General features: G+C 37.7%; 1 protein-coding gene across 1 annotated transcript in view; it reads left to right on the top strand.

The window, feature by feature from the left end:
- The window catches only part of prss12 (serine protease 12), a 61892-nt gene that overhangs the window by 34152 nt on the left and 11311 nt on the right, over positions 1-16429 (top strand). Inside the window, exons 8-11 of the mRNA XM_051703698.1 lie at positions 2977-3118; positions 7119-7321; positions 8763-8841; positions 8999-9121. Of these exons, the coding sequence (XP_051559658.1) occupies positions 2977-3118; positions 7119-7321; positions 8763-8841; positions 8999-9121 (547 nt within the window). The remainder of the gene's footprint in view (positions 1-2976; positions 3119-7118; positions 7322-8762; positions 8842-8998; positions 9122-16429) is intronic.

Below are 16429 nucleotides of genomic sequence, written 5' to 3'. Positions count from 1 at the left end.
CACTTCTCACTCTTAATGTGCTCTCAGCAGAAAACATGTCTCACTAAATGGATGAAAAGTCTAAAAAAATAAACCCCCCTGTTTGTATGTGTGTGTGTGTGTGTGTGTGTGTGTGTATATGTGGTTTTTGGAGTGTTTGTCATGACGTATCAAAAGAGCTGATGAAAAGTGGAGACCATCTGAAAATCCCATTTCAGCAGGTCTGCAGTATGTTATTGTGTGTGCCGCTGGTGCTGAAGGCTTTATGAAGTAAAGTTTATTTAATAAAGAAGTTCTTGAATAACTGCTGAAAAATGAAAATAGAGCTCTGAAGCTGACTATGACAAATGAACTTTAAAAATGATTAGTATTGCAGATGTTCAGAATGCTATACATTCTGTTGTATTAGTTCTCTGGCTTTCTTGTGAAGGAGGAAGCGGGAGCCGGGTAACAGTCCACGTAGTCTTTTATTAGACACACTTTAAATTTTACACACACACACAAATAATGCTTTTCAGCAGTCTGTAACACACACAGGAACACACAATGCTTTGTGCGTCTCTCTCTCTCCTCCGGCGGTCTGGGCTGCTCTTTCATCCCTCTCAGCTCTCACTGCAAACACAAACAGCTGTTAAAGATAATTTCCCACAGGTGTCAATCCTTACCGTTCTCTCCCGGCCTCGGTCTCCACAGATGTCGCTCAGCCACGCCCACATCACCACATCTTTAAACATTTAAAATATGAATTAAAGCAATAAGCCACAAGAAGCAATTCATTACCTCGCTGTAAGTTGGATTAAGTGGCTTATTACTTGTATAAAATGGCAACATTAATATGCTAAAAAAACAGATGTTCAGTAAGTACATTAATAATAATCAGAATAACCAATGTAGTTCTGTCGGCTGTTAACGGTTGTCACATTAGCGACTTTGCACATTAATATATAATTCAGCTAATTTGTGTCATCAAAATGCTTTTTTACCATGGCTTTGGATGGGCCGACTCAAATAAGAATTATGAGTCAGAGCCATTCATTTAACAACCAAATTTTTGCTGTTAAAATCCTAATGAAATTTTGTAAGTTCAGTTGTGTTTGTCTGCATGAATATATGGTTATGTCATTTTTTTTTGTTTTTTTAAGAGTGTTGCATGATATTACAGATGGGCTTATAGTTGTGGTGATAGATTGCGATTGTGTCTGTGTGTGTAAGTGGAGGATGGTGTTCCATGCGGGGAAACCTAAATCTCTCCCTCTAGCACCAGGTGATTTTTTTATGTCTCTTACTGTGTTACGTACGCACACACACACACACACACACACACACACACACACACACACACATGGATTTTGAAAATTATGGAAGTTTAAAAGTCTTCCCATATTCTCCCTCTCTTCCTCTATAATCTATTTTTTTTTTTTTTTTTTTTTTTTTGTCAGAATAATACGTTTGTGTCTAAAATGGAGATGTATGATCTGTCAGTTGTTGTTTTGTTTTTGTTTTTTTGTTTTTTTGTCATATTTAGCAGACACTTTCTGATCCAAAGTGACTTACAGTACAGTAAAACCTATCTTAGGTTCAAACCTCCTAAAGCAACATGAGGTTTAGCATCTTCATCATGGACACACTGGGACAGTTTATGGATCAACCATTTTGAGGTTATTAGCATTGAATGATTGGCATCAATTCAAAAATCTTTATTTTTTTTTTTTTTTAGAATTTTAGGATTTTTATTTTTTAATTTTTTTTTATTCATTGATGCACACAAGATGCTCTTGGGAACATTCTCAAATCATGCTTGGATAACATGGCTTATTATACCATCAACATTCCAATTACTAAGAAATTCATGTTCATTTTAAATTCAACTTTGATGCTGATAATATAATTTTCCTTACAAAAATTGAGAGTTCATGGCAAATTTGCCTCAAACTTGCCGCAGATTCGCCACTCATAATTTTCACATGCAAATGAGCTTTGCGGTAAACTTGCAGCAAATTGTCCATTGTTGCCAAAAGTTTGCTGGACCACTATCAGTGAAGAGCTGCAAACTTCTGGCAAACATTTGCGGCATATCACAAGCTCATTTGCATGTAAAAGTAACGAGCAGCAAACTTGTGCCAAATTTGCGGCAAGTTTTTGGCAAGTTTAGTTTTTTTTGTAAGGGTTGTAATGTAAAAAAAATATGTATTAAAGCAATTTTCCGGGTTCAATACAAGTTAAGCTCAATCGAAAGCATTTGTGGTGTAATGTTGATTGCCACAAAAATGTATTTTGTCTCATGCCTCCTTTTCTTTAAAAAAAGCAAAAATCGAGGTTACAGTGAGGCACTTACAATGGAAGTGAATAGGGGCCAATTTGTTTTTACATTAAAATACTCACTTTTTCAAAAGTATAACCACAAGACATAAAGGATATGCATATTAACATGATTTTAGTGTGATAAAATCACTTACAAACCTTTTCTGTGTAAAGTTATAGCCAGTTTTACAACTTCATTTCCATGACGATGTAATGTCAACAAACCCTAAAACGACTGTAAAACTGACAATTTAAACAACTTTACAGCTCAAATAATAAAAAAAGTTTTAACAGAATAATTAATGAAAGTGCTTTTATAAAATTATAAGCTTCAAATTTCTGTGTTTAAACCCTCCAAAAATTGTCCACGTTCACTTTCACTTTGGAGGAATGAGTCCCAATTTTTTTTTGTGGTAATCAACATTATGCCACAAATGCTGTCAATTTAGCACAACTTGTATTGAACCAGGAACATTCCTTTAAGTTAGGAAATTTCTGAATGGAAGTTTTTTTTACTAGTAGATTCAGATCTCAGTAAACCCCACTGTATAAAAAACATTAAATCAGATACTGAAAAACCCATAATGGTCAAAAACTTGTTTGAACCTAAATCTTTAACCTCTATTCTTCCAGCAGATGATCAGAGAAAGTTGCAGAGTGTGTGTGTTGATATGTTTCGTTTTACCTGTGTCTCAGGTGTGCCTGTGAGACTGGTGGGCGGGGAGAATGAGAGAGAGGGGCGTGTCGAGATCCTAGTGGGTGGCCAGTGGGGGACGGTTTGTGATGATGGATGGACGGACCGGGACGCAAAGGTGGTGTGCAGACAGCTGGGTTACAGGTGACGTTCAATTTTAGAGTTATTTGAACAGTCCGCTAACCTTCAGTCTTTTCACTTAATGACCTATTATCATCTGATGTCATGTGTAAAGCAAATCAAAAGGACATTAGGTAGACCTTAGATATTTAATGTATTAGGGAGACCAATTGTAGTATTTTTTACACTTTCCATAACTCACAGAGTACTACAAATCTATTTGCCATCTTGATTTTCTAAGTGCGACAAAAGCAACAGTACCATTAACAGACTAACAATGAAAAGAATAAATCATAATATCAAAAATAATATTAACTAGTGTAACTATTTCTCTCAAGTAGAAAAGATTACAATCATTTTTTCTCAGGTAGAGAGATAACTTTACTGAACATGTGTTAAGTGTCATCACTCTAGCTTTTTTGTGATTGACTTTATTTAGGGGCATATTCACTAAACAGTTGCATCACATCTGTGCGTGGTATTTCCGCACAAAAAGCAGCATCTTAATTACTAACAATCGAGTTTAAGATGGCGCAAACAGCGCTGACATTGGGCTGAGTATTTAAATTAAGTCATTAGGTGTGTTCGACTTGAACTGCACCTTGCCATACCGATCGGCGAGATTTTCCGGTTGCAGTTGGGGGAGGAGTTGAAAAGAGAGCCGTCAAGCTGGACACTTTGCTCTTCCCATTGTGTGCAAAACCTGCATCAGTCATGAGAGATTGTGTGATGTTTGCTTTCTTTATGGAAAGGAAGTGTAATTCTGAGTTTGGAATTTTACATATAATAACCAGAAACATTTTTTATTTGAAAAGGTTATGTGCTGCTTAATACAGTGCCTGCTGTGTGTACAAAAAGAAAATCCAATAAAAACCTGTATTATTTTAATAACAAGTAAGAATCTCTATTTTTAATTATTTTGAATAGTTTGTTATGAAAAAACTTGATAATACTATGTTAAACATAATATAACATGATATAAACATGATGTACTGTTATAAGAACAAGGATTTGTGATAGTTAAGAAGAACAGGTGTCAGAATAAACACCTTGGCAATGGCATACTACCGATCTGCTCTTACTATTTCTGCCATAGATTGACATAACAGAAGTAGTAAGAGTAATATGTGTAGTATGCCATCCCGAACTCAGCCCATGAAATGCACTTCACCATTATAATCGGTGAGTCTGGCTAATTGCGAATAAGCTGTGTCGCCATCAAAGCTTGTGCAGCTGCTCAGGAGCAACTGCGCCAGCTGAGCCAGGCGGCTAGTCTTGAATTGGTCTCGCGGTACTTTGATGGCAAACGTCACAGTGACACTGTGGTGACGCCGTCTAAATTTGGACAAAATTTCTAACTGACATGCACTGCTTCAAGTCCGGTGTCGATCGGTCTACCCAGTGCAACATGAAGTCAAACACACCTAATGTCATTACTTTTTAATGTAAATTAGGCTTATTATAGATTGCATTTCATTCACAAAAATTGCTTGACACAGTGAACATCACGCTATTACCTCCAGATGAAAGCAGGTGGTAAAAATTATTTTTTACAGCCAGTAATGCTGTTCAGTCCTGCCAAAGTGTGTCAGATAACAGTGGTCTGCTGCATCCTCCGCTACATAGCGCTCAGAATCAGCCCGCAAGATCTGCTTTCACCTGGCAGTAATATTGCAATGTAAATTGCGGCAGGCGGAGTCCATAATAAGCCTGAATTACATAGAAAGGAGCCGTGTATGCACGGAAAGGAATGACAGTGAATTCATTTAAATACTCAAGAAGACGCAACACAATTTCAGTGCTAATTGCGACTGCTTAAACTAGATTGTGGATAGTTGGTAAATAAGAACCAGCTTTTTGCGCTGAAATACCACACGCAAAGGTTTAGTGAATTCACCCCTTTATGTTTTATAAATGCATGAGATGGTTCAGGTGATCCATCTGGAAGGTATACGTGTGTGATTGCTTTATAATAGAGTTCTGTGATTATAGTGCTCTTTGTGCAAGTGTGTGTTTGCTGAGCTCTTCCTGAAGAAAGATGACGTTGTTGGGGTAAAGCCAAGGGTCTTAAAGTTTAATGTCCACAGATGTGTCTGTGTGTGTATCCCTTTTAACATCTGTATCTGTTTTTTTTTGTTTTTTTTTTCTCTCTAAGGAGTCAGGAGTCTTTAACTTTAACACCTTGTCTTGTTTTGGTGTGTGGAAGTTTCAGTGAAGCAACATTTTGAATTGAATTGATTGATCTAATTTGAAATAGTGCTGAATAATACACACACACACACACACACACACACACACACACACGTTGGTGCGCTATCCTTATGAGGATTCTCCATAGACATAATGATTTTTATACTGTATAAACTATTGATTCTATCCCCTAACCCTAACCCTCACAAAAAACTTCTTTCTGCATTTTTACATTTTCAAAAAACATAGTTTAGTATGTTTTTTTTAAGCGATTTGAATTATGGGGACACTAGAAATGTCCTCATAAACCACATTTATAGCATACTACCATTGTATTTACCAGTTTGTAACCTAACATTTTTTCCTCGTAAACCACCCAAACCTGCTTGCACACACGTAAACAAACTTGCAGTTAAAGTGAAAATGAGAGATTTTATAAAAAGACTGAAGTTATGATTCTGAATCGTAGATATGTTATGTTATTTTTCAGCTTGAATTACAAAACTGATAAGACTATCAGACTAATGTAATCAGAACCTTCCCTCATGCTTACCTCCTGAGGGGTGGTCAGAGGTCAAGTTATGATACTGTAACTGATGCTTATATCTAATGTGCTCAAGTCTCTCAACTGGAGTGGGTGACACTTCTCCCATGTGTTATGTTTTATATACTGTGTTGCCTGTGTATGTGTGTGTGTGTTCCTGATATACTGTATGATCCTCTAATGCTGTGAGTGAATACACCAAGTAAGATTAAAAAACCCACACAGATCTGTCATTGTTCATTGTTGGACAGTGTTTGTTGGTAACATTCACACTTTAGATTGAGCGAGGTTTCTAAATTGTGCAAAACTACTGTACATGATTTTGGTGCTGTTGTTCACATCAGCACACAACCTGGAGTGTTCAGTCTTTTATTCATCAGTTTTGCAAAGAAGAACAAATGTAAATCAAAGAAATCCTAAAACATCATTTGAAATATACATAACAGTCTTAAGTTTGAACACACTCAACTCAATTTAAGTTTCTTTAGATCTTAAAAACTGTTTGATCTAAAAAATGCTTAATTAATTCTGTTGACAAATTTACGTAAATGGTCTATGTATGAATTTCCTTACAAAGTTAAAACTTTAAAATCAAGTTGGACAGAAAAGTAAAGGACAAGAAGCCAACAAGCAAAGAACAAGCATACATTGTAAATAATGTTAAAAAAGCGTTCTGGCAAGATACCCTTACTGAAGTTGATGAAATAATGCCCAACGTGTACAGAGCTGTAATGCAGGCAAAGGGCCGTTACATTGAATACAAGTAAAATATAAGATGTTTTTTTTTTTTTAAATGTGAAGCTTATAATTTTATATAAGCATTTACATAAATTCTTCTGTTAAAAAACAATGTTTTTACGCTTGTTTTAGGGTTTACGTCATTTCGTAGCCATGTCAACAAAGTTGTAAAATTGAATATAACTTTACACAGAAAACATTGGTAAGCGATTTTATCACACTAAAATCATGTTAACACGCCTGTCGTTTACACCTTGTGGCTATACTTTTGAAACAGTGAATATTTTAAATTTTAAGTTTACGGATTGGGCCCATTCACTTCCATTTTAAGTGCCTCACTGTAACCCATATTTGTGCTTTTTAGACGAGTCAAAATTCAGTTTTGTGGTAATCAACATTATGCCCGAAATGCTGTCAATTGAGCTTAACTTGTATTGAACCCGGAATATCAGATTTCATGACTACACCTACTTGATATATTGTTGTTAAAAGTACAATTTTAGATGGTATTCTTTCGATTGTATGCTGACTTGATTAATTATTCTTTTACAGTGGGCTGGCCAAAGCTCGTGTAATGGCATATTTTGGGGAAGGCGAGGGGCCTATCCACATTGACAATGTAAAATGCACCGGTGGGGAACGCTCCCTGGCTGACTGTATCAAACAGCCATTTGGAACGCACAACTGCCGTCATAGCGAAGATGCCGGAGTTATTTGTAACTATGGGTTACAGAAGGATGCCCCTGAGGTCAAAGGTGAAAGAAACATTCTCCTCAAACAGCAACAACATTTACATGATACAGGCAAAGAGAAGGCACATTTAAAGGTCAAATGTGTAATTTCTGCATCATTAGTGGTAGCAAAACAGAATTCCAAAAATAGGGATTGTTTTCACAGTTTTCCTGAAGACTTCCCTTGTCTCCCATTGGTCAGACAGATAATCCGACCCCAAACTCTTGCCATTGGTTGCATCAATGTTGCAATGTACGGCTGATCAAGATGCTCAAACAAACAGAGCAATGTTTTGACAGTGACACAGAGCAACAGTGTTTCAGAGGAATCAACTTACGGGCTTATTAAAAGTTATCTGCAACTTAAGCTAGGATTGAAGAAAACATTTAAAGTACCTCTACATCACAAATAAATGAAATGACATCCTCAGATTTTCTAAGAATATCTAAAACACTGACTGAATGATAATTGGTGGTCATTGAAACTCTGGGAAAATTTGCATTTTGCAGCAACAGGTAAAGAGTCATGGACAGCGGTTATGAAGCATAGATTTAAAAATCATTAAATCTGTCAAAAAACTCTTAACCATTTAAAACAGAGAGAAAGAGTGACAGATATAGAGTAATTATCACTTGAGCAGATCTCTTCCTCTTATACAGGCTTCATTGTACTATAGTTGAAGTGTGTGTTATGTCTGCTCTAAAGGATGTGGTCTGGCTCTCCATCACATGATCACTGGCACTTAGTCTTCATTTGTTTACATTTACATTTACATTTATTCATTTGGCAGACTTACAAAAGAGGAAATTTATGCTTTATTGTTTTTATCAATCTAATAACTCTATAATGCAAGTTAAAGTGGCCTGCTTTCTCCATTAAACCGTTTAAGACAGACAGCACACATACACACACACACAAGCACACATTATTTTATGTAAACAAAGCTACAGTAATATTATTGTCACACTAGTCTACATTCTTGGACCAGCGAGCATGTCTGTGTGGACACACACTCACAAACACATGCTCGGTCTCTGAAAACAGATCCATATGGATGAATCTCACCCCAAATCAAAAGAAAAATTAGAAATTATATTAAGAAAATTAATCCTATTTTTAGGACCATTAAATAATGTTTTATAAATGTGTAATAAAATGAACCCCCCGGTCGCTTTACCATAATGTTGTCAAGACGTTTTTTATTTAAATCTGCGTACAGTAAATTAAAAATAGTATAACAAATATTACCATGATGTATTAATACTTAACAATTTGAATAATATATCACTTTTTGCACAGTACATTAATGAGAATGAGATTCATGGGCTTTATTTTCAAAAAGGAAAATATAATTTATTATTTCTTTCTTTTGATTTTGGGTTAAAATATGATTAGGACATCAGTTTCATGAGATTCACCCATACATGCTTAAGAAATGTGTGTGTGTGTGTGTGTGTGTTACAGAGTCAGTGAGCTCCATGTGTGGTCTAAGGCCCTCTCATACCCGCCAGAAGAGAATAATTGGAGGGGAAAACTCTCTACGGTAAGCAGAGAGGGACAAGTTGTAAACAAACAACTTTGTTATAACAAATTACACAATTTAAAGTAAATGTATATATGATCAGAAAGAGACAACAAATGTGCAGAGCAGTTTAAAAGCATTTTACAGCATTCAGAGTGAGTTTCTGTGTGTGGTGTAGTGGTGGCTGGCCATGGCAGGCAGCAGTGCGCTTGCGGGGATCTCAGGCAGATGGACGGTTGGTATGTGGAGCCACTCTGATCAACAGCTGCTGGGTCCTCACCTCTGCCCACTGCTTTAAGAGGTATAAACAGACTGACCAGTAAATGTCATTTTCATTCTGTATCACATCTGCAAGGCATAAATACAATCCACCCCCACACACAAACGTGTACACACACTGCTGGTGGTTTGTGTTTTAAATTTTTCACCGTGAGTCACTACTAGAAAACACACAAAATAGCCTGAAATACAAACTAAACAATACTAATTGTCCGTGACAATTAAACAATGAACCTTCTTCCCACACTGTCTCTGCAGGCTGTGCCCAATTATTTGGTCATTATTTGTGACTTGCAATTAAACACTCTTAGTCAAGCTGGCTGCACAACAAACATAGTTAAAGTGTTCCAATAAACTTAATCCAATAACACAGGTAGAAAATGCAAATCGAAATACTCTATTCAGTGAAGATAATGATAGGGCAGGTCTACTGTATATGAGAAAATTATCCTTGAAAACTACTTCAATTAAAGTTAGAAGAGGTTTATTCATCTATAGCTTCTGCAATTTTGGTAGAGCATAACAGTTGTTATCATTAGAATAAAACCCACAAGGCTCAACAATAATTTAGTTATTTTAGTAACAAACTTTTATATGTATAAAACAATGTATTTTATAAAACAATTGTAGTTTTCATTTTATTTATTTATGTATTTATCAAAAAAAAAAAGAAAAAAAAAAAGCTGATGTAGTTCTATGACAAATAAATTATAAATGTATAAACACTTTTGCTGGAAAACAATGGCATACAATAGAATTTGACAAAACCTCACCTATGTAAGCCAGCTAGATATTTTTACATTAGTGACATATGTAAATTAGCAGAATTCATGACAGCTATAATCAATATCAAATACACAAAACCAAATGTTGAGGTTGCATAAAAACACAGGCATAAAAATACATCAATGAATGTAAGATGTAGTGAAAATGCAGCACTGGCTTGTTAGGGCAAGTGACAGTTCCGTCAATTGCCATGTTTTTTTTTTTTTAAACAAATCTTTTAAGTGATTGATTCATACTCGTTCACTTCCATTGTTTTGAACATAAATGACTAGGTGCTTTTTAATGAATCAGTCAGTGACTCTGTAATGTTTGTTGCTGGCACTGGCAATGATGAAGACGATGACGATGAAGTAAAGATGAACCCAAGTGCAGTTTATTTAAATAAGTGATATCCAAAACATGAATCCAAACCATAACAAGCATAAACGACTTGACATAGACTTGACTACGCTACACAAACACAATACCTGACAAAGGACAATGGTAAACATGAGGGCTTAAATACATGGACAATGGGTAAAACAAAGATGAGGAAACCAATGAACAGACAGAACTGATAACAAGATAATCAAACAATAAACCAATGAAAACAAGACACATGAACCTGGAGGGAAACATGAAATCACATGACAAGGGAACCACATGACATGAAACAGAAAATAACTTTCAAAATAAAAGACATGAAATACATGAACCAACAGAATAAACATGACATATCCCCCCCACTAAGGGGCAGCTCCCGACGCCCCAACACATGAACAAAACACATAAAATATGGCATAATTTTCAAAGTTCAGTAGGGAGCTGGGGGGGTCTTGAGGCATGGCTTGGCAGGGCGTGGAGCATGGAATCAGGGCAGAGCCCGTGGGGGGTGGAGCCATGAGAGGCTCGAGGGGCGGAGCCATGGAAGACAGAGCCGTGAGAGGCTTGAGGGGCGAGCCATGGAGAACTGGATACCCGGAGAGTAGCCGAAGACTCGAAGGGCCAGGGTGGAGTCAGAGGCAGGGAGGACCAAGGCGGAGCTGGGGGGATCGGAAGACTGAGGCGGAGCTGGTGGGACTAAGGACCAAGGTGGAGCCGTAGGGAAGGAGGTCCCCGTTGGAGCTGATGGATTGGAGGGACGAGGCATAGCCAGAGGATCGGAGAGCCAAGGCGGAGCCAGGTGACTGACTGACCAAGATGAAGTTGGAGGGACGAGGGACCCCGGTAAAGCCGACAGGCTGAAGGACCATAGTGGAGCCGAGGGAACGTAGAGCCGAGGTGATGTCGAGGGATCTACAGGCCAATGCGGAGTCCAGGGCTCGGAGGGTCTAGGCGGGGTCGGAGGGTCAAAAGTTCCCCTTGCCTGATCAGGGGAACTAAGGGTAGGTACAAGGGCGGGAACCATCTCCAGGTCCAATAGCTCAGATGTGGTTATGACATGGCGTGGAGCAGACTCAGGCGTGGCTGTGATGTGGCATGGAGCAGGCTCAGGCGTGGCTGTGACATGGCATGGAGCAGGCTCAGGCGTGGCTGTGAAATGGCATGGAGCATGCTCAGGCGTGGCTTTTACATGGCATGGAGCAGGCTGAGGCATGGCTAAAGATGGCGCTAGCTCAGCGACCATGACGAGGAACTCTGGCTTGGCAGCCATGTCGTGGGACGCTGGCTCGGCAACCATGACGTGGGACGCTGGCTCGTTGACCATGACATGGGATGCTGGCTCGTTGACCAAGACGTGGGTTGCTGGCTCTTCGACCATGACATGGGACGCTGGCTCATTGACCATGATGGGGCAGTGGTGGCTCAGCGGTTAAGGCTCTGGGTTACTGATCAGAAGGTCAGGGGTTCAAGCCCCAGCACCACCAAGATGCCACTGTTGGGCCCTTGAGCAAGGCCCTTGACCCTATCTGCTCCAGGGGTGCCGTATCATGGCTGACCCTGCACTCTGACCCCAGCCTAGCTGGGATATGTGAAAAAAGAAGAATTTCACTGTATATGTGCAAATGTGTGATAAATAAAGAAAATTATTATTATTATTATTAATTATGACGTGGGACGCTGGCTTGTCGACCATGAAGTGGAACTCTGGCTTGGCGGCCATGACGTGGAACTCTGGCTCGGCATCTGCCTCCCTACAGTGAACGTAGAACCAATAATCTGCAGGGCAAGGTCGATATACTGAGCCAGGCCATGAGTACTCCGACCGCCAGGCATCAAGGAGGATACTGGCTCACTCAAACCTGCCCGGAAAATGTCCTTGAGGGCTATTTCATTAAAGTCCACCCGGCAGGCCAGAGCACAGAAGTCCTCCACATAATCCTCCAGGGGACGACTCCCCTGACGTAGGTGTAGGAGTTGGACCGCTGGGTTCATATTGTGTCAGTCAGGTATTCTGTAACAATGCGCTGGTGCTGGCAATGACGAAGACGATGACGATGAAGTAAAGATGAACCCAAGTGCAGTTTATTTACATAAGTGATATCCAAAACTTGAATCCTAACCATAACAAACATAAACGACTTGACATAGACTTGACTTGACTAAGCTACACAAACACAATACCTGACAAAGGACAATGGTAAACATGAGGGCTTAAATACATGGACAAGGGGTAAAACAAAGATGAGGGAACCAATGAACAGACAGAACTGATAACAAGATAATCAAACAATAAACCAATGAAAACAAGACACATGAACCTGGAGGGAAACATGAAATCACATGACAAGGGAACCACATGACATGAAACAGGAACTAAACTTTCAAAATAAAAGACATGAAATACATAAACCAACAGAATAAGCATGACAGACTCAATGACTCACTCATAACTAGGGCTGTCAACCGAATTTTTTTTTTATCAAATTAATTACATGTGTGCTGATTAATTAATCGTAATAATCGCAATTAATCATATATATCAGTATTTACTGAGAAAGTCCCCCAAATAAATATAATTTAGTACATAATGAATAATACACACTTACCAGCACTTTATTAGGAACACATGTACTCCTACTTATTCATGCAATTATCTAATCAGCCAATCGTGTGGCAGCAGTGCAATGCATAAAATCATTCAGTTCACATCAACCATCAGAAAGGGCAAACAATGTGATCTCAGTAATTTCGACCATTTCTGTAACTTTTGATCTCCTGGTATTTTCATGCACAACAGTCTCTAGAGTTTACTCAGAATGGTGCCAAAAACAAAAAACATCCAGTGAGCGGCAGTCCTGTGGATGGAAAAACCTTGTTGATGAGAGAGGTCAATGGAAAATGCCCAGACTGGTTCGAGCGGACAGAAAGGCTACAGTAGCTCAGATAACCACTCTGTACAATTGTAGTGAGCAGAATAGCATCTCAGAATGCACAACACATCGAACCTTGAACCTAGAACCTAGAACAGCAAAAGACCACGTCAGACACTTTATTAGGACCATAGTTTTCCTAATAATGTGTTCAGTGAGTGTATAGTAATAATATTATAATACAGATAATTCAAGTACATTACATCATATACATATATTGTGGCAGCAGATAAGTAAAGCATTTAGACAAAAAAAGTAGCTAAAAAGTTTAAATATTGTTAGTTTTATTGGCATAGTATTGAACATAACTCTATAAATCTGTGCAGCCATGATGTCAATTTGTAGGCGAACCTTGAAGGCTTATTTTCCTATGGGTTTTTATAATGGGGTTTTTCACATTATGAGTAAAATAAGGTCTGTGGTAAACATTACTTGACAATATGTGGACGTTTTGTTCTACAACATAAATTACACACAGTTTTACCTCAAACGTCAAATTTGAAGCCACCGTGTACAATCTATCAGCATACAATCTAAAAAAAGTATGCAATTCACTACGGCTTCAAAATTTACGTTTGCACTGTTGTCTGTCAAAATCGCAATGTCATAAACCAAGGGCTTCACTTTTAACGGATTCCGTCAACAGAGCTGGACTGAAGAGATAATTTCCAACTCGTGGCTTTGAAGCGAACATTTTATTACAGGTATGTTACTAACTCATATCATTATAATAATAGTAAAACTAAGAATATTTCTGTGTTTATAATGGCTTTGTATCATATTTTCATTTAATCAATGATTATAACTAGCTGTGTAACTAGCAGTAGTATACCCAAACCTAACTAGCTTTGAACCTGAAGGCTAATTTTATTGTATTAAATCTTTTTAGCTAAATTTAGTGGAGCTAGCTGGGACTAGCTGTCTAATCTGTCAAATCGAACACAACAGTTTGTTGGCTTTCTGCCACCACTTACTGCGCATGCACTGTAATGTTTTTAAACAATGAGTTTGGTCTATTAATGTTGGCCTTCTTCTGTCTGCGCTAATTTTAATTGTCTATTTACTCATGCGTCAGACAGATGTTTTTGCAGCATCTCACTGTGTTTGTGTCACGTCTCACTAGTTTTCAACATCTCTAGTCATAAGCACTGTGTTTTTAGGATGCTGTCAAATTCAACATAGTTTGAAACTTTTAAAAATACGTCTTGAGAGCCCTACATTTTGTTGTGCTCGGTCCAACAATTTTTAAATGCAAGAGCGCATCATCTGTGGTAGGCTGAGCTGCCTGCTCATTGGATTGAGGAGGTGTGTTGCCTGTACAGCTGGAGTCGTGCTTACTGACCTCTACTGTCACATATTCACAAATACATCAAGGTGGTACATCAAGCTTGAATTGCTCCTATAATAGGAACATTCCTGATTTTGGAATTTACGTACAGGTCAGGGACAAGACTATTGCGTTAATTTTTTTACATGTTACTTTTCATATCAAAATAATCACTTTAAATAAATGCGTTAAATTGACGGCCTTTCTCATAACATAAAAGATGCTCATTTGTCGCCATCTACTGGTGTAAAGAAGTAATCTCGAAAAATGGTCAATGAAAAAATCAGTGAACTAAATTAAAATAAACAATGGAACCATTTGTAAAGCCACGAACACAGACAAGCAGAATGATACAGCTGTATATCAGCACTCTTGGAACACCGCTCATCCAATCAGATTCAAGGACCAGAACTAACTGTTGTATAACATTGTCTATAACACTAAAACAGTCACTTCATAATCCTTGTCTGTTTCTAAACCACATTAACACTGCTATGGCAAATACCATATTGTATTCATGAAACAAACAGCAAACGCCTGTCATCAAACAGCAAACGTGTTCAACCTTCTTAAGAGTTTTTGTTTTAGATTGTGAAGAACTCACAATGCAACCATCACTAATTGTAAGTGAAGTCATTTTTAAATTTTGTATTTACTTATTTATTTTTAGGAACAACCTTTTGTAAAAAAAAAAAAAAAAAAAAAAAAAGGTTAACCCAAATTTAATATTAGAGTTTATGGAGTTGCATTGACAGTCATTTTAATTTGAAAATATTACATTTACAAAAACATTTTCAGTCTTGCAAACTTTTAAGAGCCTTGTACAAATAAGTTAATTATTCAGTGTGAAGAAGAATACCAGTAATAGGTCAGAGGAGAAGCAATAGAAATCTGTAAGCTATATTCCTAAAAAAACACATCCACACAAATACTACGTCTTCAGAGGCATGTGCTGAATTTCCACTTTACTGTGAAGAATGTGTGTTAATGTGAGTTTCCTTGGCATTTTAGGGTTACATTTAAGTAAAGGGTTTTAGCAAAAAGCCTGTGGCAGTGTGTGAGGTTTAAGTAAGATTGGATCTGTTTTTTATCAACCAGTCCAAGCTCTGAGCTTTCAAAATATGATCCATGACACCAGACTACTGCTAAAGTTTCCTCTACTTACATGCTGTCTCACTTTCTCACACACATCTATAAATCTAGATACCGTTGTGGCCCCCTCCCTCTTTTTCCTCAGACACACACACACACACACACACACACACTTTCTCAAGAATGCAATTATTAGCATCCAGAACAGCAAAACAGTTCTTTTAAATCATTTGAGATCATTTAACTTGAGAGGACTGAAGTTAGTCACTCACTTCCGAGTTTATGGAGGGTAACATGACATTTTTGCAAAAATAGCTCACATAAACACACACACACGCACGCACGCATGCAGGCACGCATGCACGCACGCACGCACACACATTATCGCTAAACTATTTTTATGCTGTATGCCCAGTTCTGGCTGTTGACCAACCATAATTAAACTCTGAGGTTACAACCAGTGTGATATTAAGGGTCTGAGGAAGCAATGTACAGTAGGTATTTATGTACTGTAAGCCCTAATGACAGAACTGCAGTAATGTACAATCTAGAGTTTGATTGAACATATCCAGCTTCTGGCTTCTGAATCTTTGTGTATTACTGAACTACCTTTATACAGTATTTCTACAGCTATGGACAACCTAGAAAAATCATAGAAATTAATACAATCAAGTCATGGACAAGTCATGTAAATTTATAAAGTGAATATAATGTTTTTCTGAAATATGAGATTGTCTAGAAATTGCTCTTTGTGAATGCAGTTTCTATAAAAATTATTACAAATAAATCCTTATTCAATAATAAGAAACAACTGTTAAAATCATGGAAATTT

Source organism: Myxocyprinus asiaticus, chromosome 7 (genome assembly GCF_019703515.2).
Source record: "Myxocyprinus asiaticus isolate MX2 ecotype Aquarium Trade chromosome 7, UBuf_Myxa_2, whole genome shotgun sequence".
Classification (NCBI taxonomy): Eukaryota; Metazoa; Chordata; class Actinopteri; order Cypriniformes; family Catostomidae; genus Myxocyprinus; species Myxocyprinus asiaticus.
Note: the sequence above shows the minus strand (reverse complement) of the source record. Positions and strands in the feature narration are given on the sequence as shown.